The 22,125-nt window shown below is 44.2% G+C and overlaps 1 protein-coding gene across 4 annotated transcripts in view; it reads left to right on the top strand.

Moving 5' to 3' along the window:
• LOC133369890 (cytochrome P450 1A5-like) overlaps positions 1–20,304 on the top strand; it is a 34,141-nt gene extending 13,837 nt beyond the window's left edge. Inside the window, exons 2-7 of one of the 4 annotated variants that reach the window (XM_061595634.1) lie at positions 10,613–11,470; positions 12,666–12,792; positions 17,159–17,248; positions 17,357–17,480; positions 18,245–18,331; positions 19,553–20,304. In XM_061595634.1, the coding sequence (XP_061451618.1) occupies positions 10,637–11,470; positions 12,666–12,792; positions 17,159–17,248; positions 17,357–17,480; positions 18,245–18,331; positions 19,553–19,859 (1,569 nt within the window). In that variant the 5' untranslated portion in view covers positions 10,613–10,636 and the 3' untranslated portion in view covers positions 19,860–20,304. Of the gene's footprint in view, positions 1–330; positions 6,930–7,695; positions 8,791–10,612; positions 11,471–12,665; positions 12,793–17,158; positions 17,249–17,356; positions 17,481–18,244; positions 18,332–19,552 lie in introns of those variants that run through there. The other 3 variants (XR_009759012.1, XR_009759013.1, XM_061595633.1) reach the window with 3 other exon arrangements.
• Positions 20,305–22,125: the final 1,821 nt, after the last annotated feature.

Here is a 22,125-nt window from a genome sequence, read left to right as displayed (position 1 = left end):
CCCTTTTATTCTGATTTTAGATACCAGCTAATTACTCCTATTTTAGATTCACTACCTGGTAGAAGTGATATATTTTATGTGGAATTCCTATTGGCCGATCAATTTACTGCTGTAACGGAGAAAACTGCTAAATTTTGTGCAATAGCCATTCAACGTAGGAAAACTTTGTCTATGTGAATACAATAATTACAACAAAATTTTAACTTTTTAAGATGGTTTAAAATGTTTTTAAATTGTTTTTATCAAAATTAATATTTGTATGCTGGAATATGATATGCTTTTGGTCTATGACTGCAATAAATTCTATCTATCTATCTATCTTCCAACAAGTGACACCAAAGAGAAATAAGGAAATAATTATATGCTAAGGAGCTTCCATGTCAGCAGCGACTGCAGATTAGGGATGCTGAAGAATTCCGATGAGAAATAGATATGGAAGAGGAAATGGCTACACTTCAGATGTTTGTCTGTGGTCAGCAAGGGAAATCAGTCAAGCAAATCCAACTGGTGTGTCTTCACATGGTTGTGTGTGCGTGTGTGTTTTAAGTTTGCAAACTTTTAAAAGTAATTGAACTTTTTTTCACATTGTTTTGATTTTTCCTTACATTGAAATGAAGGTAAGTTACATAAGTTATGAAAATAGTTATGTAACTTGTTGTTATGTGCCTTCAAGTTGATTATGACTTGTGGCGACCCTATGAATCAGTGACCTCCAATAGCATCTGTTATAAACCACCCTGTTCAGACCTTGTAAGTTCAGGTCTGTGGCTTCCTTTATGGAATCAACTCATCTCTTCTTTGGTCTTCCTCTTTCTCTGCTCCCTTCTGTTTTTCCCAGCATTATTGTCTTTTCTAGCGAATCAGGTCTTCTCATGATGTGTCCAAAGTATGATAACCTCAGTTTCATCATTTTCGTTTCTAGTGATAGTTCTGGTTTAATTTGTTCTAACACCCAATTATATGTCTTTTTCGCAGTCCATGGTATGTGCAAAGCTCTCCTCCAACACCACATTTCAAAGGAATTGATTTTTCTCTTATCCACTTTTTTCACTGTCCAACTTTCACATCCATACATAGAGATTGGGAATACCATGGGCTGAATTATCCTGACTTTAGTGTTGAGTGCATTTGCATTTGAGGACCTTTTCTAGTTCTCACATAGCTGCCCTCCCCAGTCCTAGTCTTCTTCTGATTTCTTGACTATTGTCTCCATTTTGGTTAATGACTGTGCCGAGGTATTAATCCTTGACAAGTTCAGTGTCCTCATTGTCAGCTTTAAAGTTGCATAACTCTTCTGTTGTCATTACTTTAGTCTTCTTGATGTTCAGCTGTAGTCCTGTGTTTGTGCTTTCCTCTTTAACTTTCATATGTAACTTACATAACCTATATTAAATAGTGGAGAGCTAGAGAGATAATGTAGTAGTATTTGGCAGAAACTGAACTGCAGCGGAATGGAAACAATGCTGATTGTGATGAATATCAGTTGGAACTTGTTGTATGCTGCCTTCTTACATCTGTGCTGCAGTTGATGAGGTTTTTTTTTACTAATCGGATTTTTATGTGATAAGGGGAAATCTGGATTAAAGGAAGATAAAGTTTGGGCTGGCATTTTTATGATGGCAACAACATGCAGAGGCTGTGAAAAACTTCTGAGAATGAGCAGCAATGAGTCCATAATAAATTGCCACAGGAAACTGCTAAATACATTGCAATCATAATCATAACAACAACAGCTCTTTCTCTCTGTTTCCTTGACAAAATCTCCAGTCCACATCCTGGTCAGCTCACAGCAAGACTTCTGCAAACTTCTCTTCTTGGATCCACCTCAAGCTCCTTGTCCTACACACCAATGGTTCCCAGCCTTTATGAGTACGGGACCACCTTTGTAATCTCAAAACTTCTGGCGACCTCCACGTGCTAACTGTTGTAATTTTAGTCTCTGTTAATTGAAATAATACATAATGAAACATTAAATAATGTCACTTTTTATTCAATCTGAAAACAAATATTATGATGACATTTATTACTTGCCTTTCACCAGAGGTCCCAGGGCAGGTTATAGCAATATAAACATGTTGCGTGTGTGCGTGTGTAGATCATACAAGGATGGAATCCAAGAGCGTTTAGAACAGGAATAAGACAGGCCAGGCAAGTTTCTTGTAAGAGTCTTTACTAGGCAAAGACATTAGACACAGTTCTCTTCACAGACAGCTCTTCCCCCACTCTCTGAGCTTTCCACCTTATCAGGCTTCCCAGCCAGCTACTGACCTTGGCAAACCTGGCGCTCTGTTCTCACAGCTTAACCCTTCTGCTTCAGGTTTCACTCTCTCTGCTAAAAACCCTGTTTGTGAGTCTTACAGCCTGCTTCACTGACCAACAGCCCCCACCTGAGACTCACAGATTACAAAACTTCATTGTTCATTATTACATTTCTACAATATTAACTTTTCATTACAATACATATCAGTACATGGTTTGTTTCCTTACAGTTTCTATTTACATTTTCAGTTCAGTTCTTGTTTCTTTATTTCTTTATTCACACAAGTTTCACAGAGTCATTTTGTTCACTTTCATTTGATAATACATTTATATTTCATTCCTCAACACAAAACTTCCACATGAGATCCATTGTTTCTTTATCTATTGGTCCTTCTTTTTCCCATTCTACCGGATATGTATCTGTTTCATTATTCTGTTGTGTAACATTAAATGTGAATCTCTGAGGTGGTTGACCTTTCGTTTTTCTTTCTGATCTTCTAACATTATCTATTTCCATTTCTTCCTCACTCTCTATTTTACTTGGACCTGCACCTGTTCCTGCACTTGTACTTGGCATTTCTGTATCTTGCATTGCCATGTCTTCACTTCTCAGCCTTTTTACAGTACGTTTGCCACCGTGTATTAGATCAGTCAATGCAGTTCTTAATGGAATTTGCTGCCCAAAAGGAACATCTGCTGCTTCCTGCTTGCTTGCACTATCAAGTATAACTGTTTGACTGTCTCTCCAAGGTTTATCTATCACCTTTATGCTTCTGCTTAACACTACTTGTTGTTTCTCAGGCAACCAAACTCTATAGTATGAATTCTGAAATCCCAAAATGCGTCCTGCTTGAGCTCTTGACTGTTTTGCAACATGTACCCAGCATTTTGCCCCAAAACGTTCTATGTGTTTCACCCTGGGTTTTCTTCCAGTCAGTTTCTCATAGGGAGACATGCCTATTGTTCTGTGCATAAGGCGGTTCTGAATATAAACAGTGTACAGAATACATTCACCCCAATAAGTGTTATTCATATCTGCATCTACTAGCATGGCTCTCATTGAATCCTGCAATGACCGGTTCCTCCTCTCTGCAGTTCTGTTGGAGGATGGGCTGAAGGGAGCAGTGAGACTTTGTATTATTCCCTTCTTTTCCAAATATGTTTTAAATGAATTACTGGTAAATTCTCCTCCTCTATCTGATCTGATATTCTTGATAACAACCCCATATTGTGTCTCTGTCCTCTGTATAAATGTCTTTAATTTTTCTTCTGCTTCACTTTTCTTTTTCAATAAGAATACATGTGTAAATCTGGAGAAATCATCCACAATCACTAAATAAAACCTTGCTCCACCTTTTGAGCACTGGAAAGGTCCAGCCAAATCCACATGTATGAGCTGATAAGGTTCAGTGGTTGTGCTTTCACAGCTCTTATTTACTGGAGTCACAGTCATTTTTGTTTTATAGCATACTTCACACTCATCCACATGCTCACAATGTGTTAACTTCAAATCTTGACTATGCTTTGGGGTGTTTTGTATCTTTTCGAAATGTGCGTGTGCCAGTTTTCTGTGCCATTCATGGAAACAATTATCATGTTTATTTTTATTTACTCCTATCCAAGCACACATGGGTTTATCAAGCTTGCTCTCAACCATAAACATTTGGTTCTGTAATTTCCCTTGCATGCATATTTCACCATCTTTTCTTACAAAAAATCTATCCCCTTCAAATGTAACTTTACAACCTATTTGAGCCAATTTTCTTACTGATAGAATGTTATATTTTAAACCAGACACCAGTAATACATCTGTCAATATTCCCAAATTACCCATCTTGAGAGTGCCTGTTGCAATCGCGTCCTGAGTCGATCCATCAGCCAGATAAAGCTTCTCCTGCGTCGGCTTTGAAGTGTAAAATAAACTAGAGTCTGTGATTAGGCAATTAGACGCTCCACTGTCAAGAAGCCACTTAGAGTTAATTAGTTTATTGTCCTCCTTAGTAATAAAGTTCACGCTTGTTCTCTGACTTCCAAAGCCCCTGCTATTCCTCTTCTTTAAACAATGTCTCCATATATGTCCACGGGACCCACAAAAGTAACATATTTTATTCTCTTGCCTGCTTCTTAGATGTTGTTGTTGTACAGCCACAGTCTCTTTTAACTCTGTTTTCTTATTTTCTTGTCTTCTATTCCACTCTTGTTGAAGTTTCTGTTCTACAAAGTCCAAATTCAGATGTCCGTCAGGTAAAGTTTCCAGGCTTGAGACCAGCACGTCCCATTTTTGATTAAATGAAGATAACAGGATATAGACCATCTGAATGTCACTATGCTGCACTCCTCTATCTTGCAGCTCAGCATTTAATCTACGAAATTCAGCCAGATGCTCTGTCATAGTCACTTCATCTGTAAAACGCATCTGATAAAGTTTCCGTGCTAAGCACAGCCTGCTCCCCACAGTTTGTTGCACATGAGCGGCTCTTAGCTTCTCCCACATCTGATTAGCTGTCGGCTCATTACTCACCAGCAACAGTTGAGAATCAGACAGCCCCAGAGTAATAAAAGCCTTCGCTTTCTCGTCTTTCTTCAACCACGCTGCTGAAGGAGCTGCCGGAGGGGGGTTTTCTACGACATCATTCAAATCTTCTTTAATCAGAACTGCTCTCATTCTCCATTTCCAGCTGGAGTAGTTTACAGCATTCAGTCTCTCCATCGGCATCCCGGATAACAGGTTTACAGCCATGTTGCCCACTCTTACTTGCCTCTCACTTGCACTTTGTTTCTCTCTGCAACAACGCCACGTCAACAGCTCTCGAACCCGCTACCATGTATGATAAGCTGGGCCCATAACCCCTGTTGCGTGTGTGCGTGTGTAGATCATACAAGGATGGAATCCAAGAGCGTTTAGAACAGGAATAAGACAGACCAGGCAAGTTTCTTGTAAGAGTCTTTACTAGGCAAAGACATTAGACACAGTTCTCTTCACAGACAGCTCTTCCCCCACTCTCTGAGCTTTCCACCTTATCAGGCTTCCCAGCCAGCTACTGACCTTGGCAAACCTGGCGCTCTGTTCTCACAGCTTAACCCTTCTGCTTCAGGTTTCACTCTCTCTGCTAAAAACCCTGTCTGTGAGTCTCACAGCCTGCTTCACTGACCAACAAAACAACATTTAACAAATTCTGAAGGAAATGAAAGGAAAGATATAAAAGTAAACTACCCAGAGTGTTGAACAGAGCCTGGTTGATGCCAGGGCATTTGGACTCTGGTTTTAAGTGTTCCACCTGTATACAGCGATGCCTCCTCTTCAGCACTCTGCTCAGGAAGCTCCATATGACAATCATCATCATCATCATCATATGTCTAACAGACAGATTGTCAACTGGTGAAGCTTTCCCCATAATTGAATTTCCATACTAGAAAAGGCTTAATTTAATTTCTGTTTAATTTCTGCCTGCCACACAGCTGTTAAAGGCACAAGAGCTCTGCCCTCCCCCAATGTCAACTCTAAACCATTCAAAGAACTCAAGTTAGGAGTAAAAACAATGGAATTTGGGCAACTCCACATATTTTAAAATATTTAAAAATATATTTAAAATGAATACAGTAGGGCCCCGCATATACAGCGGGTTAGGGACTAGGCCCCCGCTGTAAAGCGGAAATCGCCGTAAAGCGGAACCCATTGACTATAATGGGTCGCATTGCGCGAAAATGACGCAAAAGCACAAAATCGGCTTTAAAATGGGGAATTTCCCCTAATTGAAAGCCGCCACATCAGCGGAATGCCGGAAAATGGAACGCTGTAAAGCGGGGCCCTACTGTACATACAACTGTATAAAAACATACTCAAAGCCTTGATAAACAGCAACAAAAATGCACTGAGCATGTGCAAATTTCACATTTTTAAAAGTTACTTTACCCATCATTTCTTGTTCACTTACTGCCTTGGGTCAGCCACTAACTCTCAGCCTCACCTGCCTTATATGACTGTTGCTCCACTGAATTCGATAGGACTTACTTCTGAGTAGACTTGGTTAGGATTTCAGCCTAAATACTTGTATTATAGACATCATTTTTTTACTTCCTTCAACCAGAATGATTAAGTACTGTAAAGCCCCATGTTCCCCTCCCCCCTCAAAAGTAGTACAGCTTCATAGCTTCAACAGAATCTTAGTCTGGTCTGATTACTACAGTTTGATTTACTTTGGGAGTAAGCCCCATTAAATATGAAGAGGTTTTCTTCTGAGTAGACATATATACATTGTACTATGTATATACATTGATGCCTTGGGCCCCTGCTGGGAGGAAGGGCGGGATATAAATCAAATAAATAAATAAATAAATAAAATAATACTATAAGTTAACCATACAGTGAATTTCTCATCAGTGTGCATTTGTGGGGAGACACTCTGGGACATTCTCCAGCGAACCTCTCCTGGAGTCCCGCTATCTCTACAGCCAGAGCCAATCAGCTTGATCGATCTTCCCTCACTGCCACTGACAAAAGCGGAAGGGAGAGGCACTGCAGCTTAAATCAGCCCAACTGGCCCTTCTCTTGATGCACTTGCTGGAGTGCTGTGCTGCTCAGCTCTCTGTGTGGCAGGCACAGCCTGTGCCAGCTGGAAGGAAGGAAGGAAGGAAGGAAGGAAGGAAGGAAGGAAGGAAGGAAGGAAGGAAGGAAGGAAGGAAGGAAGGAAGGAAGGAAGGAAGGAAGGAAGGAAGGAAGGAAGGGGAGGCGGAAGCAGGTGTGTGCACATGCAGTGCAGGCTTGCAAGTTGGCGGTGCACAGGCCAGTAATTAATTAATTTTTAAAATTAATAATAATTCTCTTGGTACTTTGTGACACCCCCCCGGGATGACTTTGTGACCTTCCTGGGGGTTCCGACCCCCAGGCTGGGAACCACTTGCTACACACCATACATTTAAAGCACGTGGCTTCCGCCAAAGATTCCTGGGAGCTGTAGTTTACCCCTCACAGAGCTATAGTTTGCAGCACCTGTGACAAATCACAGTTCCCAGGATTCTTTTGGGGGAAGCCATGTGATGATGATGAGATGTATTGCCCACCCTTTACCAGCAGATCCCAGGGTGGGTACCATCAATTTAAATCCAGTGTTATAAAATGTAAATGTACTGCCTTCAAGTCGATTCCAACTTATAGCAACCCTATGATAGGGTTTTCATGAGGCTGAGAGGCAGTGACTAGCCCAAAGTCACCCAGTGAGCTTCATGGCTATGCGGGGATTCGAACCCTGGTCTCCCAGGTCGTAGTCCAACACCTTAACCACTACATCACACTGGCTCTAAAAACAGTTAAATCAACTTTTTTAAATGTGCTTTTAAATGGATGGTGTGTATGCAGCCTTTCAGCACCTTCTACGGCTTTGCCCCTTTCTTATCTTTCTGCTGTTACATCCCTGCCTGTGAACTTCACTCCTCCAGCTCCAGCACTCTCTGCCATTCAAAGGTCTCCTGCTCCTCCAAAGACTCTTCCCTTTCTCCACTGGCTGGCCGCTAGGCCTGGAACTGCCTCCCAACAGAACCCAGGTGAGGCCACTTCTCTTAAAACTTCCTCCAGACTGCTCCTCAAAACTCATATTTTTCGTGAAGCTTTTGGCTCATGACTCCTATTTGCATGCTGTCCTGTTACTACTAAGCGCCTGTAAGTGGTGCAGCTAAAACAATTGCATATGCTTTTCCTTTTAAACCCTGCATCCATTTCTCTCCCTTTTCCTCTTGTTTCCCATGTGCTGGTTTTTAGACTCTTAAGGTTCTTGCAGCAAAGATCTGCCCTCTTGTTTTCTGTAAGCAGGAATGGGAAACACCAAGCCAGGGGGCAAGTGGTGTAGTTGTCTGGGGCCTCAGATGTGTGTGTCTTAGACTGCCTACTTTTGGGGGAGCAGGGTCCCAATGTCTCCATCATCCTATGAGCTAATCAGCATGAAAGGGGAGAGTGTTAGCCACTGAGAAGAGTCTTCTTACATGCTTCCTTTTCTTTCCATGATTGAAGCTAATTGGAATGAAAGGTGGTGAGTCAGCCATTGAGAAGACACTTTCCCCTCCCCTTAAACCAGCCTTTCCCAACCAGTGTGCCTCCAGATGTTGTTGGACCACAACTCCCATCAGCCTCAGCTAGCATTGCCAATGGTCAGGAAAGATGGGAGTTGGGGTCCAACAACATCTGGAGGCACACTGGTTGGGAAAGGCTGCCTTAAACATTAGACAAGCACTGTCTCTGTTGCCTTTTCAGTGCCTACTGAAGACCTTCCTCTTTCAACAAGACTTTTAAGCGGAGACCATATCCCAGTCTGCATCTGTGGTGTCATTGTTCTTAAAGATTTTTTTAAAAAAAAATTAAAGATGTTTTTAAGATGTTATTTAAAATGTTTTGTTTTTAAGATGTTTTATAGATGTTTTTAGTGTTTTATCACCTGTTTGCCAAGGAAAGCAAACCCTGGGTTGGTGTTGCAACCCCTCTCATTGCTTGGAAATTGGGGTGCAAGCAACCTGCCTTGCGTAAATTAGAAAATGAACTGCATTGTGATTTACATGCTTTTATTATCATATATATTCAATAAATGAAACTTTTCTTTTGACATTTTTTATCTGCACCTGGGTTCTTGGTTGCACACATCCTTTAGGTCATTCAGAACAGCACCTGCTGCCTTCCAGCAAAAGATTGCACTTCTCTCTGGACTGTAGGTATTGAGGGTCTAGTGGGTAGCAGATACTAAACAGCCACACATAACAATTTCTCCAAATATAATGCATCTTTGCATGTTATTTTCATTAATATATTCATTTTGAGTCACACGTTCCCCTAATCTATGCACTTTTGTAAATATTGGCTGGTTGGTTGGAGGAGCGCATCGCAAAAATTGGATAAGTGTGAATTTTGAAGGATGGCTGCATTTCGGTTCTCATATTGTTTTGAATAGTGCAAATGTGAGAAATTTGGCGCAAAATGCCAACTGATCAAATTTCTCTCCCATCCCTACTTAGGTGGGATGTTTGATATGTTTTGAGTCTATTATTTACTTATTTATTTATTATTTGATTTATATCCTGCCCTTCCTCCCAGTAGATCAGGAGTGGGGAAGCTGTGGCCCTCCAGATATTGTTGGACTACTTCACCTCCCATCAGCCCCAGCCAGCATGGTCAGGAATGGTGGGAATCGTTTTCCAGCAACATCCAGAGAGTCACAAGTTCCCCACCTCTGGTCTGTATTGTGATAGGTGAATTCTACTGCTTGTGGCTTTTCCTGCTATGGCAGCATTGTGACTTAGCAGCTCTGCAGAGAAACATAGGAAGGTGCCTTATACGGAGGCAAACCATGATGCATCTAGGTCGGTATTGTCTACACTGGCTGGCAGCAGCTCTCCAGATTTCAGACATGGGGTTCACTTCCCAGTCTCTATCTGAAGATGCCAAGAATTGAAGTTGGGACCTTTTGAATGTCCTCTCTAAAGCAGGGACAGGGAACCTACCCCAAAACCCTGCTATGAGAGCTGAGCTGACTTCTCTCAGGGATAATATGTCAGGGTCACATGCCAGTACTGTGCAGAGAGGGAGAGGGAGAGATATTTCTGTAGAATCTAAAGCAGCCAGGCCCATCCAGCATGGCCAATGGTCAGGGACAATGGGAATTGTATTCCAAAAAACTGGAGGGCAACATGGTGGAGAAGGCTAGTGTAAACAGTCAATGATGACCTTAAAGCAGTAGGAAGGGGTTGAATTCTGCATATCCATTACAACTAACCAGCCAATTCTTTGTTTGCAAGCCTCATTAGTGATGTCAAGTGCACTACTTGATAGTGTCTGAGGCACCCTCGAAACCACATTGTAGGCAGCACTCCAAATAGCAACCAGCTGAGGAAAGAACAGCACTGTGAAACATAGGGCAGGGAAGAACTGGTGGATTTTTTTTTGCATGTATGCAAATTTAACCAATTAGTGAACTAAGACTGTGCTTCTACACACGCTTTTCTGAGAGCAAGCTCATTGAACACAATGGAACATACTTCTGAGTAAACTTGCTTCAGCTTAATCTTTATGGAGGCAGCCCTATAGACACACTACCCTGGGAAAAAATCCCTTTGAGCACAGTGGGACTTGCCAGTGGGTAAAGAATTGCATAGGATTGTGAAGTAAATGTTGCACAGTGAATTGACGAACAGAACTTTGATTGGCTGATCTAAGCATAATGTTAGGATGGATGATGATGATGATTATAATAATAATATCCTACCCTTCCTTCTGAAAGAACCTAGGGTGGCAAATGAAACAATTTAACAAAAAACAAAAAAAACCCTATCCTCATAATCTATGTTCTGTGCTTGTCTTCCCAAAATCTATTAGGGCAGGGCTTTTTTAAACATTGTCATGATGCTTGTGGGAAACGAGAGCATCATCTCTGTCACTGAAGTCCTTATTGCTCTTGCCGTCTTCTGCTTGGTCTTCACCATCATCAGATCCTTCCAGCAGCAAATACCACAAGGTCTGAAGAGGCTCCCAGGCCCAATGGCATACCCCTTGATCGGGAACATCCTGGAGCTTGGGAAGAAACCCCATTTGAGTCTGACCCGGATGAGCCAGAAATATGGGGACGTGATGAAGATACACATTGGAGCAAGACCGGTGCTGGTACTGAGTGGGCTGGAGACCATCAAGCAAGCCTTGGTGAAGCAAGGGGAGGACTTCATGGGGCGTCCTGACCTCTATAGCTTCCGTCACATTACCGATGGGCAAAGCTTAGCCTTCGGGCAGGATTCGGAGGGCATGTGGCGAGCCCGCAAGAAACTCGCTCAGAATGCCCTGAAGAATTTCTCAACCTCTCCCAGCCTCAGTTCCTCCTCCACCTGTCTCCTGGAGGAGCACATCTCCAAAGAAGCCGATTACCTGGTGAAAAAGTTGCTGCAGGTGACAAAGGAGAAGAACAGGTTTGACCCTTACCGGTACATGGTGGTCTCCGTAGCCAATGTCATTTGTGCCATTAGTTTCGGCAAGCGTTACGACCATGACAACCAAGAGCTGCTCAGCATAGTGAACATGTTTGATGATATTGAGGGTGTTGCGGCTGCTGGAAGCCCTGCTGATTTCATCCCCTTGCTCCAGTATCTCCCAAGCCCCACCATGAAAAAGTTTAAGGACATCAACCAGCAGTTCTTCGTTTTCCTACAAAAGTGTGTGAATGAACACTACAAGAGCTTCAGTAAGGTAAGGGGGAATGAGGACAGTCTGGCCCTGGGAGGCCACTGGGGTGAAGTGCCTTATTCTGCGGCTTAACATCTCCCCTTGCTTTTCTCCCTGCCTCCCTGCTCTTGATGTAGGACAGGGATGGGGAACCTGCGGCCATCTCGATGTTGCTATTGCACTCCAGCTCCCATCAGCCCCAATAAACATGGTCAATAGTGAGGGATGATGGGAGTTGTAGTCCAGCAAAGCAGAACTAGAAGGTCACTGTTCAAGGCCAAGCCTCTTTACTCTCAGCCTCAACTCTGGGCTCATCCTGCCCCATTGCCAGCTCCCTCTTTCTCTGCTGCTTGCAAAAGCTGTGGCAGCCACTGCCTACTTTGCCTTTCACTCCCTTCCCCCTCTAATCAGTTTCATATGGTTAAGTGTCAATTGCACCCCAACACTCTCTGGGCTTCAGCTGGGAGAGGCATGCAACTGACAAGAAACAATGAAACTGACTAAAAAAAACCCTCCTCTTCTCCATTAGCAATATCTGTACTCTGGAGGGAGTAAACATGTAAAATTGGGGCCGGGGCCACAAGGAAACATCAATACTAAAACTTTCCAGAGGAATGCCTACTTGTGTGAAAGGAAAACAGCGGATTGGAAGCTACCACTGGGCAAGAAGTGTGGATCTTGAAAAGCTATTGCAATGGTAAAAGCAGCTTCTTTAGTACGAAGTTAGGCTCCGGTGTGGATAAAGCCCCCAGTCTCCCTCCCCCACTCTCCATACACTAGTTCTCAGCTCAGCTCCTCTCCCTACAGCAGGGGTGGGGAGTCTGTGGCCCTCCAGACGGCTGTTGGACTCCAACTCCCATCAGCCCCAGGAAGCATAGACTGAATGACGGCCTTCACAACAGTGTTACCTTTGATTTCCCCGTTATTTATTTTATTTATTATTTAAAAGATTTCTATCCTGACCTTCTACCCCAAAATAGGGCACTCGGGATGGCTCACAATAAAATCATACACAATAAAAACACCAAAAAATTAAAATAGATTTAAAAAATACATAAAACGCAGTTATGAAATCTAGAGGAGTAATATTCAAAGAGGACTGAAGAGGTAAAACTAAAAGGAAAATAAAATCAATTTCAGGCTATACCTTCAGTCTGTTATTTTGGAAGTCCATTGATTCGAATAGGATCTGGAAATGACAACCGTCTTCTTCTTCCAGGACAACATCCGGGACATTACAGATTCTTTGATTGTCCAGAGCCAGGAGAAGAAATTTGTAGCAGACAATGGCATTCAGCTCCCAGAAGAGAAGATTGTTAATCTTGTGAATGATCTTGTTGGAGCTAGTAAGCACTACTCTTTTCAGCCTTCTTGAAAGGGACTCAGAGCTATCAGTCTCTAACTCTAGTCCTCGCTTATGAAGCTACCGTGGCCAGGTCAGACCTTTGGTCACTCTAGCCCAGTCTTCCTCAACCTGGTGCCCTCTGGATATTTTGGACTACAAATCCCATCATCCCTGACTATTGGCCATGCTGGCTGGGGCTGATGGGAGCTGGAGTCCAACAACATCTGGAGGGTATCATGTTGGTGGAGGCTGATCTAGCCCATTATTGCTTACTCTGACTGGTCACAGCTCTCTGGGCCTTTAGAGTCGAGGGTCTCAGGCAAAGGCCTTCTACACCACCAGATCCTTTAATTACTTTATTTTAATTATCACATTTCTATTAATGTAGTTCAGCAACATTTGTGGCCCTCCAGATGTTGCCAAACTACAGCTCTCATCAGCCCCCTCCATCATGGTCAGTGGCTAGGGAAGATGGGAATTGTAGTTTAGCAATAGCTGGAGACCCACAGGTTAAGCCACACCTGTTTTTTATGGGAGATGCCATGGATCAAACCTGGAATTTTTGAATCCAAAGCAGGTGCTCTATCACTGAGTTACATCAGGTTGGGTTTGGGACTGGAGACTGGCCCTGAAAGTAAATAGCCCAAAGATTGTCATCTATATGAAGCCCTAAAGGAAGAGGTCTCAGATTGTGAGTTTGGAGCCCCCTAAACAAATCATTGGGGAGGAGATCCTGGCTGGGAGTCCAGAGTCTGTGAGTTCAAATCCCAGCTCGTGTCTCCTGGGTGTCAAGGGCCAGCTAAAGATCACCCCCACAGTGAGTGGCTCAGGGGTTACGTGCCCTGCCACCTGTGCAGCCGTGGGCAAGCTGCATAGTCCCAAGGAGCCCAGTTGCCCCCCAGCTGGCAGTTGCGGACAAGGAAGGGGCTGCCTTGTGCAGCTGTGGCAAGCTGAGCAGGCCCTAGCCAGCTGGAGAGGACTAGCCTCAGAGGGAGGCAACGGTAAACCCCCTCTGAATACTGCTTACCATGAAAACCCTATTCACAGGGTAGCCATAAGTCTACATTTTTCAATCAAATCCCAAGGAAGCCAATAGCTCCTCGCTAAGAAGGAATACCTTAACTGGACTAAGAAGCATAGTACTGATCTATTGTTATTATTTTTATATAGCCATTTTGGGCCTTTCCTTGTAGGAATTAAAGTGAAACCTGCTTGTAAATCATAAGGTATATGATGACTGCTCAAGAAGGTTTATGGGTGTGTTTCATGAAGGCATCATGGAACATTCTGTAACCAGCTTTTACATGCGCGGTGGATCTGTTTACCTTCACCACAATGTCTTGCCTCTTCCCATTTTCAGATGGGATTAGCAATGAGTCTAAAGGTAGGATTTCAGTTCATGTCTCCTTAGAGGCAATTCTAACTTTCTGTGGTCTGGACTACAACACAATATTGGTATCATGGCAAAAAGAAAAGAAGAAAAAGAAAGACAAAATGGTCTACAACATCTTTTCTGGATCCTCACTGCTAGTGCTTAGTGGGACTGCTGCGAAGGAGATTTGGATGCTGCAATTCTGCAATGATTATATTTGGTTTTTATTCCCCTCTGCCTCCAAGGAGCTCAGGGTAGTATGCATGGAACACCCCTTTTATCATCACAACAACCCTTGGAGGTAGGTTAGGGTGAGAGATGGTAATTGACCACAGGTCACCCAGTAAGCTTTGTGGGCTAGCAGGTGTTTGAACTAGGGCTGTGCACAGCCCCTTCCATCTGCCCCCTGCCTCTGATCTGGGGGGCATCAGGCTGACCTGCCTTGAGTTGACCTGGAGACCACCCACCACCACAGATCCGGTCCCAATAAGTTCAGGGGTGGGGCTAATGCTGAATAGGGTTTTTAAACCCTAACTAAATATATAGCCTGGAGAGAGGTGGGGGAAGGAAACCTTGCATCTCCTTCCCCTCTTCTCAACTAAAACATTAATTCTGCAGGGTGCTGTGATGCCTCCCCCCAGGATCAATGCAGAATTGACCCCTTCGCTGAACAGCTGTTGGTGATGCTCTGCAATTGGCTTGCACACAGAAAAGCTGTTTTGGAGCATAAACTGCACACAGCAGAATCAAACAGCTGATGTGATGGTGGTGGGGATTCTGGGTGGGTGATGCTCAGCAAGTGACTTTCCTTTAGGAAAGCCACTTACGGAGCATCACTTGCACCCTGCAGAATCACCCCCTCAATGGAGGGATAGATAGAAGTGCAGGAGGCATCAAGCAGGCTTGCCTTCTCCTGGAGCTGAGGTAGGTCTTGGCTTTTTCCCCCAACCCTGCCTGGCTCTCCTTCTTCCTTGATGCCCCACCCACTGACAGCCACAGGTTACTCTGGGTCATCCAACCCGACCTTTAGCACTCCGTGGCTATCTGAACCCAACTCGTCCGACACTCGAGTCCCTCCAAATAGGCCCAATCTTGTTTGGGACTCAGCTGAATGCAATGCACTGCCCTTGTTTGAACCTGGGTCTCCCCAGTGCCGGTGCCAGGCTATTTTGCACCCTAGGCAAGGCTAACTACTTGCAACCCCCCCCCCAAATTGCTAACTTCAATTTTCAAAAACAGATGTAGAAAAAATGAAAAGCACAAAACTTGAAACTGCTACATTTATTTTAGATGCATTTTTCCCAAGGGTTAAAAAAACTAATCTGTATAAAACTGATCAGTACTGCGCCCCTCTGAGGTCTGCGCCCTAGGCGGCTGCCTAGTTGGCCTAATGATAGCACCGGCTCTGGTCTCCCCAGTCATAGTTCAACACAATAAATGCTACATGCACTGGCTATCTTGCACCACACAAACATATTGGTGAGAATTCTAAAAATCTTAGCGTTTAGATTTTTTTTAAAAAAGTAAGCTACTAGTCCTTATGATTATGAAGATTAGTTTAAATGTATGTGAGCAATGTCTGGAATAATGTCCAAAGACAGACTGGGACCGAGCACAATTTTCATTGATCAGGGTGTGGATTCAGTGCCCTGCAGACCCTCCATGACCCCTCACCATCACCAACAGAAAGATGATACACCATGCAAGATAAGCACTTGTTACTTCATTTATTTTATTTATTTATTTACCCAGAGTGTAGTTTTCCTAGTGTCAGGGCTGGCAGTCTGAGGTGAGCCAGAAGCAACAGGACTGGTCAGGACTGAAGAGTAGATCACAGCCAGAGACTAATAAAAAAGCAGGACCTCGGAGCAAGCCAGGTCAGGACTAAGGTGAGTAACCAAGAATACAGGAGCAAGCCAGAGTTCAGGAAGATTTTGTTGAACAAATAAGATGCAATCTGTCTTATACTCCTTCCTCTCCAGAAGGATTCAGTACCAATCCAGGGCCTGAAGGTACTTCACTGGGAAGCTGCTACCTGCAGTTCCATGGTTTGCTATGTGGAAGAGCTGCAGACAGATCCAGGAGTCTGAGACGTTAAGTCTGTGCATGCATGCATTAGCATAAGGAATCCAGGATGTTATGCACACTTGTCTCACATAATAAGCCATCAAGGAGGACACAGCTTGGAACATCTCCCTGGTCAGTAAAGGAATCCCAAGGAATGCTGTGGGTCTACCCGCCCAGGCTGGTCACTAGACTCTCCTCAATAAGAAGGGGTATAGAAATTCCACGGTTAAGCTGGATTTTTTTGTCAGGGCAAGGCTTACCTTCCTTGGCTTTCCTAGTTCCAATTCTTGACATGGCTTTCCAGCCACTGACCCCTGAATGACTCCTGATTCCAGTTTGACAGCTCGGCTCTGAGAGCAGCAGATTACCGAAAACTCTGCTATTTTTATTTCTCACCCACTTTTAATACTCTAGATGCTCAGCCTAAAGGAGAGATCCATACATAGGGGGCATTGAGGAACATAGGAACAGTGGTGGATGGTGCCCATTGGGACTGGTAGGACGGAAGGCAGGGAGACCAGCAGTAGGTGGAGCCAGAGCCAATGACAGGCAGAGTCACCACCTGATTGGTTGTAAGTCACAAGGCAGGCAGATAGGGGCTGGCTCATGGCTGACTGAAGCTGGTGGGACAGTGCCCCCATGCACCCTAATGGACAAGCCTCCACTGCAGAGGAAACTGCCGTATACTCAGTCAGACCATTGGCCCGTCTTGTTCAGTAGTGGCTACGCTTGTCTGACAGCAGCTTTCCAGGGTTTCAGACAGGGCTGTCTCTCAGCCCTACCTGAGGAAGCCAGAGAAATGAACTTGGGACCTTCTGCGTGCAAGGCAGATGCTTGACCACTGAGCTACCACCGTTTTCAAAATTGGGAAAAAAACCCTGACATTTTGTTTCACTGATCTGTGGCTTTCTCCATTGTGTCCATTCAGGTTTTGATACCTTGACAACTGCCCTATCTTGGTGCCTCATGTATCTAGTGGTCTACCCAGACATTCAGAAGAAGATCCAGGAAGAGCTAGGTAAGCCCAGGTCCTCCCATGAGGATTTTTAAAAAGTTTAAAAACTTTTTAAAGTCCTTTCTAGAAGGCTGGGTTCCGTCCATCTCTTCCCTTCTCTTTGCCCTGCAGACCAAACCATTGGCAGAGAGAGGAAGCCCAGACTGTCAGATCGGTCCATGTTGCCTTATATAGAAGCTTTTATCTTGGAGGTGTTCAGACATTCCTCTTTCCTGCCTTTTACAATTCCTCACTGGTAAGTCCTGCTGGCAGTGGTGCCCCCTCAGCGGTAATTTCAAGCAAACATTGTGCAAGAATCACAAGATTGTTGGCACTGGAGAGGAGGATGAATTAATTTATGAATTGCCTGTTGCATACAAGGCAATTTACAGAAATGCCATGGGAAAAATGGAAACAGACTGCCTTCAAGCTGATTTCAATTTATGGCGACCCTATGAATAGGGTTTTCATGGTAAGTGGTATTCAGAGGGGGTTTACCATTGCCTTCCTCTGAGGCTGGGAGGTAGTGACTGGCCCAAGGTCACCCAGTGAGCTTCATGGCTGTGTGGGGATTCGAACCCTGGTCTCCCACAACAAAGGCTAAAATAGTTCTAAAAACAGGACAAAAACCACCTGAATATAGGCTTACATAAGAATAAAAGAAGAGCTTGCTGGATCCAAAATGAGGACGTAAGGCAGAGACCTTTTCATCCAGCTGGAAAAACATGATACAAAAATGTCTTCAGTTGTTTCTGGAACAAGATAATAAGACAGACAGCTCTGAAGCAGGAATGGGCATCCAAGGAGCCATCCAGATGTTGCTGGACTATCCCATTGTCTCTGACTGTTGGCCATGCTAGCTGGGGCTGATGGGAAGAAAGTTGGTGTCTAGAGGGTGCAGGTTCCCCACTTCTTCTTAAGAGAGTGCTAAGGATCTGAGTCTCTCGTTTGTCGTTATAACTTTGCAGCAGGTTTTACTGTTTAAATATTTGAATTTCTTTTGGTCTTTCCCCCGGCTAGCACAACCAAGCACACCGTCTTGAACGGCTTCTACATCCCTAAGGATATCTGTGTCTTTATCAACCAGTGGCAAGTCAATCACGATGAGTAAGTTTCTCTCCCACTCTCTCTCTCTCTCTCTCTCTCTCTCTCTCTCTCTCTCTCTCTCTCTCTCTAAGTGTGAAATCACTAGAACCACTGTTACAGACTGCTTGAGAAGCAATGGGGAAGGTTGTGGGCTTTGGGAAGGAAGGATCTGGGCAGATTTATTTATTTGCTTTAAGTATTTTTTACCCCACTCATCAGCTAAAAAAAGGCTGCCAGAGCAGCTTAACATGATTATTAATAAGCCATTCCCTGCCTGCAGACTCACAGTCTAAAAGACATGACACAAAAGGAAAAGGGATTGGGCAGGAGGAGGAAAAAAGTAAACTCAGATGCTAGTTCTTAGTTACAACATTCTCATGTGTTCTTTCTTGCAGGGAGAACTGAATCAATCTCTCTGCTACTGCTCCCTCTTGGGCTGATGGATGGGGCCAGGCTGGCCTCCCTCTTGCCATGATGTTCTTCCTGGGGGGCAGGGGGAGCAGCTTCCTGGCGATTCTTGGTCGCCCAGTCAATGGAAGAGGCCAGAGTGTGCTAGGGCTGGGCACAGACACCCCCCCATCCAGGCCCCCAGATTGGGCCAACCCAACCTGGGCCCAAATCAATTTGGAGATGGGGCTAATGTTTAATTAGGGGTTTTATAACCCTAATTAAACAGATGGGCAGAAGGAGGTGGGGGAAGAAAGACACACTGCATCTCCTTTCCTCCCCCCAACTGATGAGAACAGGGGTTCAATCGTGTTAGGTGCTGCTTTGCAAGTGCCTTCCCTGCTGGACAGACACTTGTGACGGAGCACCCTGCAGCCTATGGAATTGAATCTGCTCACCAGCTGATGAGCAGAGGATTCAATCCTGTGGGTCAGATGCTTGTGAAGGAGAATACGCAGGATTGAATCCTCCACTCACCAGCAGCTCTGCTTCCCCAGTGCATTTCCTGGGCAGAACATGTTGGCGAAAGAGACCCTTGCAACCTTCCTGCCCAATGCTCCGCTCCCTGACAACCCCTGATTGCTCTGAGCAACCTGAACTGACTCAGGCCAAAGCCCTGGTTCCTTAACCACCCCCAAACCTGTCCAATTGGATTTGGGCTTCAGCTAAATCTGGTGCACAACTGTTGAGTGTGCTGCCCTCCAGTGCTGCAGTCCCAAAGTAGTTGACCAAACATTAGCACTCCAACCAATGCAGGTCGCTTCCATCACAGCCAATCTGCTTTTTCTCTTTCAGGAAGCTTTGGAAGGATCCTTCCTCATTCATGCCAGAGCGTTTCCTCTCTGCTGACCAGACCAAAGTCAACAGGGACGAGAGTGAGAAGGTCTTGGTGTTTGGACTGGGGAAGAGGAGGTGCCTTGGAGAGCCGATTGCCCGGTGGGAAGTCTTCCTGTTCTTGGCCACCCTGCTTCACCAACTAGAGTTCAGTATCTGTGGCGGGAGGGAGGTGGATATGACCCCTCAGTATGGACTCTCCATGAAGCACAAGAGATGTGAGGACTTCCAAGTCAAAGAGCGGCTCCTGAAGCAGAGCTCTGAGTGAGCTGCAGAGATGTCCTTCAGCTATGGACTCAAATATCACCTTTTGGGGGTTCCACAGGTTACTTTAGCCCAAAGGTGCTAGTTGTATTTTGAAGACAGCTTTGTAGACAGTCCCCTTTAACCTTAACCTTTTCCAGTTGTGGCTCCCCATCTGTGGAATGCTCTCCCCAGTGGGGCCCACCTGGCGTCTTCATTGACATCTTTTCGGTGCCAGCTAAAGACTTCTCTTTTTCCCCAGGCATTGATAGACTGAGATGATGTTGTTTGTATTTGTGTGCTGCCAAAGCTTTCTGGGGCTGCATGGGGGTGGTGGTGGTTGTTTGATTATTTTGTCTTTATTGTATGGTCTATATATTTTTATTTTTAACAATGTTGTAAGTCACTTGGAGACCTTTGGCTAACAAGCAACTAATAGATCCAATAAATAATAATTATGATCATCATCATCTATAGTGCAGGGATGGGGAGCCTCAGTTCTGGGGATCTGGCCCAGAGCTTGGAAAAGTTACTTTTTTGAACTACAACTCCCATCAGCCCCAGCCAGCATGGCCAGTGAATTGGGCTGATGGGAGTTGCAGGTCAAAAAAAGTAACTTTTCCAAGCTCTGATCTGGCTTTTGGGAGTCTTGCCAGGCCACAACCTCTCCTCAGGCCATGCTGTTCCCCACACTGCTTGACGGTAACCAAGGGCCATCTAATCCTTAGTTATGACATTTGCTGCTCAGGCAACACCATGGTGTTTTGTAATATTTGGGTTTATTTACAAGTTAAGCAGAGGTGGAGATGAACAGCTTTAAGCATTCCTACAAGCAACTGATCAAACTGCCCCATATCAGATCATCAGAGAGAAAAGCACCATACAGATTTAAATACTAACTGACTAAATGTGCTTTAAATGTATGTAGTCTTACTCTTAGAAACACACTCACTGTTCTGCCGGTCCCAATGCGTCTCTACCTCTCTCTTCTGAAAACTGGGGCACACAGCGCTACTCAAACCCTGCCCCTTTTTACTGTAGAACCCGGTGGGAGCAGCTTGAGTGCTTTTTTTTAAATTATTGGCTTCAAAGAGGTTTTGCGACTGAAAGGCAAATCAACCCATTCTCCCTCTGGGTGTGGCTAATGGAAATGCTTATATCTGGCAACTAGTGTGTTTACAGCCTGAGTCTCTCTGCCACAAAATACTTAGATTCATAGGATTTTGGAGTGGGAAGGGATCTTGGAGATCATCTAGTCCACCCCGCTACTCAGTGCAGGACATGCCATGAAAGATGCAACTACAGCATCCTGACAGATGGTCATCCAGCCTCTTAAGCGAGTGCATCATATCCAGAGACAGACTGTTCCCATGTCACATACCTCTTTTACCATTAGGTATTCTCTCCTGATGTTTAGACAAAATCTGCTTCCCTGCAATTTTAAACTTACTGGTTCTAGTCCTGCCCTCTAGAAACCCTAAAACCACACTTCTTTGTATGGTATAAATGGAAGTAAGGAAAGCAGATGTTCAAGTGAGCACAACTTTACTGGCCATTATCTATATTCTGCCTCCACTGTCAAAGGCAGTATGCTTCCGAATATCAGTGAGACTCACAAGTGGGGAGAGTGCTATTGCACACAAGTCCTGCTTGTGGGCTTTCCATAGGCATCTGGTTGACCACTATGGGAAAAGGATGCTGGATTAGCTGAGGCTTTGGCCTGATCCAGCAGGACTCTTCTTAGGTTCTTATGTACTGATGGGCACAAGACTGCATCATACAATATTGGAAAAACAAAAATCCTCCTCCAATAATTAAATGACTGGGGGACAAATTGGGGAAGGTCACACTGTAAACTAAACTCACTTATCAAAAACGTCAACTGCAATCTGCTTGAAGATAAATGTATAGAAAGAGGGGCGCTATTCATAAACTTTTGGGACAAGAAAATTGATGATAATATTGCACTGAGCAGTTCCTTTTCATCAATTAAAGTAAGTGGAATCAGCCTTTAAATGGGAAGAGAATAGTGATATAAACTTTTGTGCATGTATAGTTTTATGTTCTTTTTTCCAGATTATTATTATTATTATTACCCACACCCACCTTCACCCAGAGGTCCCAGGGCGGGTTACAACCATTTAAAAACACATAATTAAAACAGTTAAAAACAACCTAAACAACATCACAAAAATTAGGGTGGGTCCTACAAATATACATCTTAGGTGTTGAAGGCCAGGGTAAAGAGGTGCATCTTCAGCGTTTGCCGAAAGTTGTACAATGAAGTTGCC

The sequence above is a fragment of the Rhineura floridana genome, chromosome 14 (assembly GCF_030035675.1).
Source record: "Rhineura floridana isolate rRhiFlo1 chromosome 14, rRhiFlo1.hap2, whole genome shotgun sequence".
Taxonomy (NCBI): Eukaryota; Metazoa; Chordata; class Lepidosauria; order Squamata; family Rhineuridae; genus Rhineura; species Rhineura floridana.
This window is presented reverse-complemented; position numbering and strand designations above follow the sequence as displayed.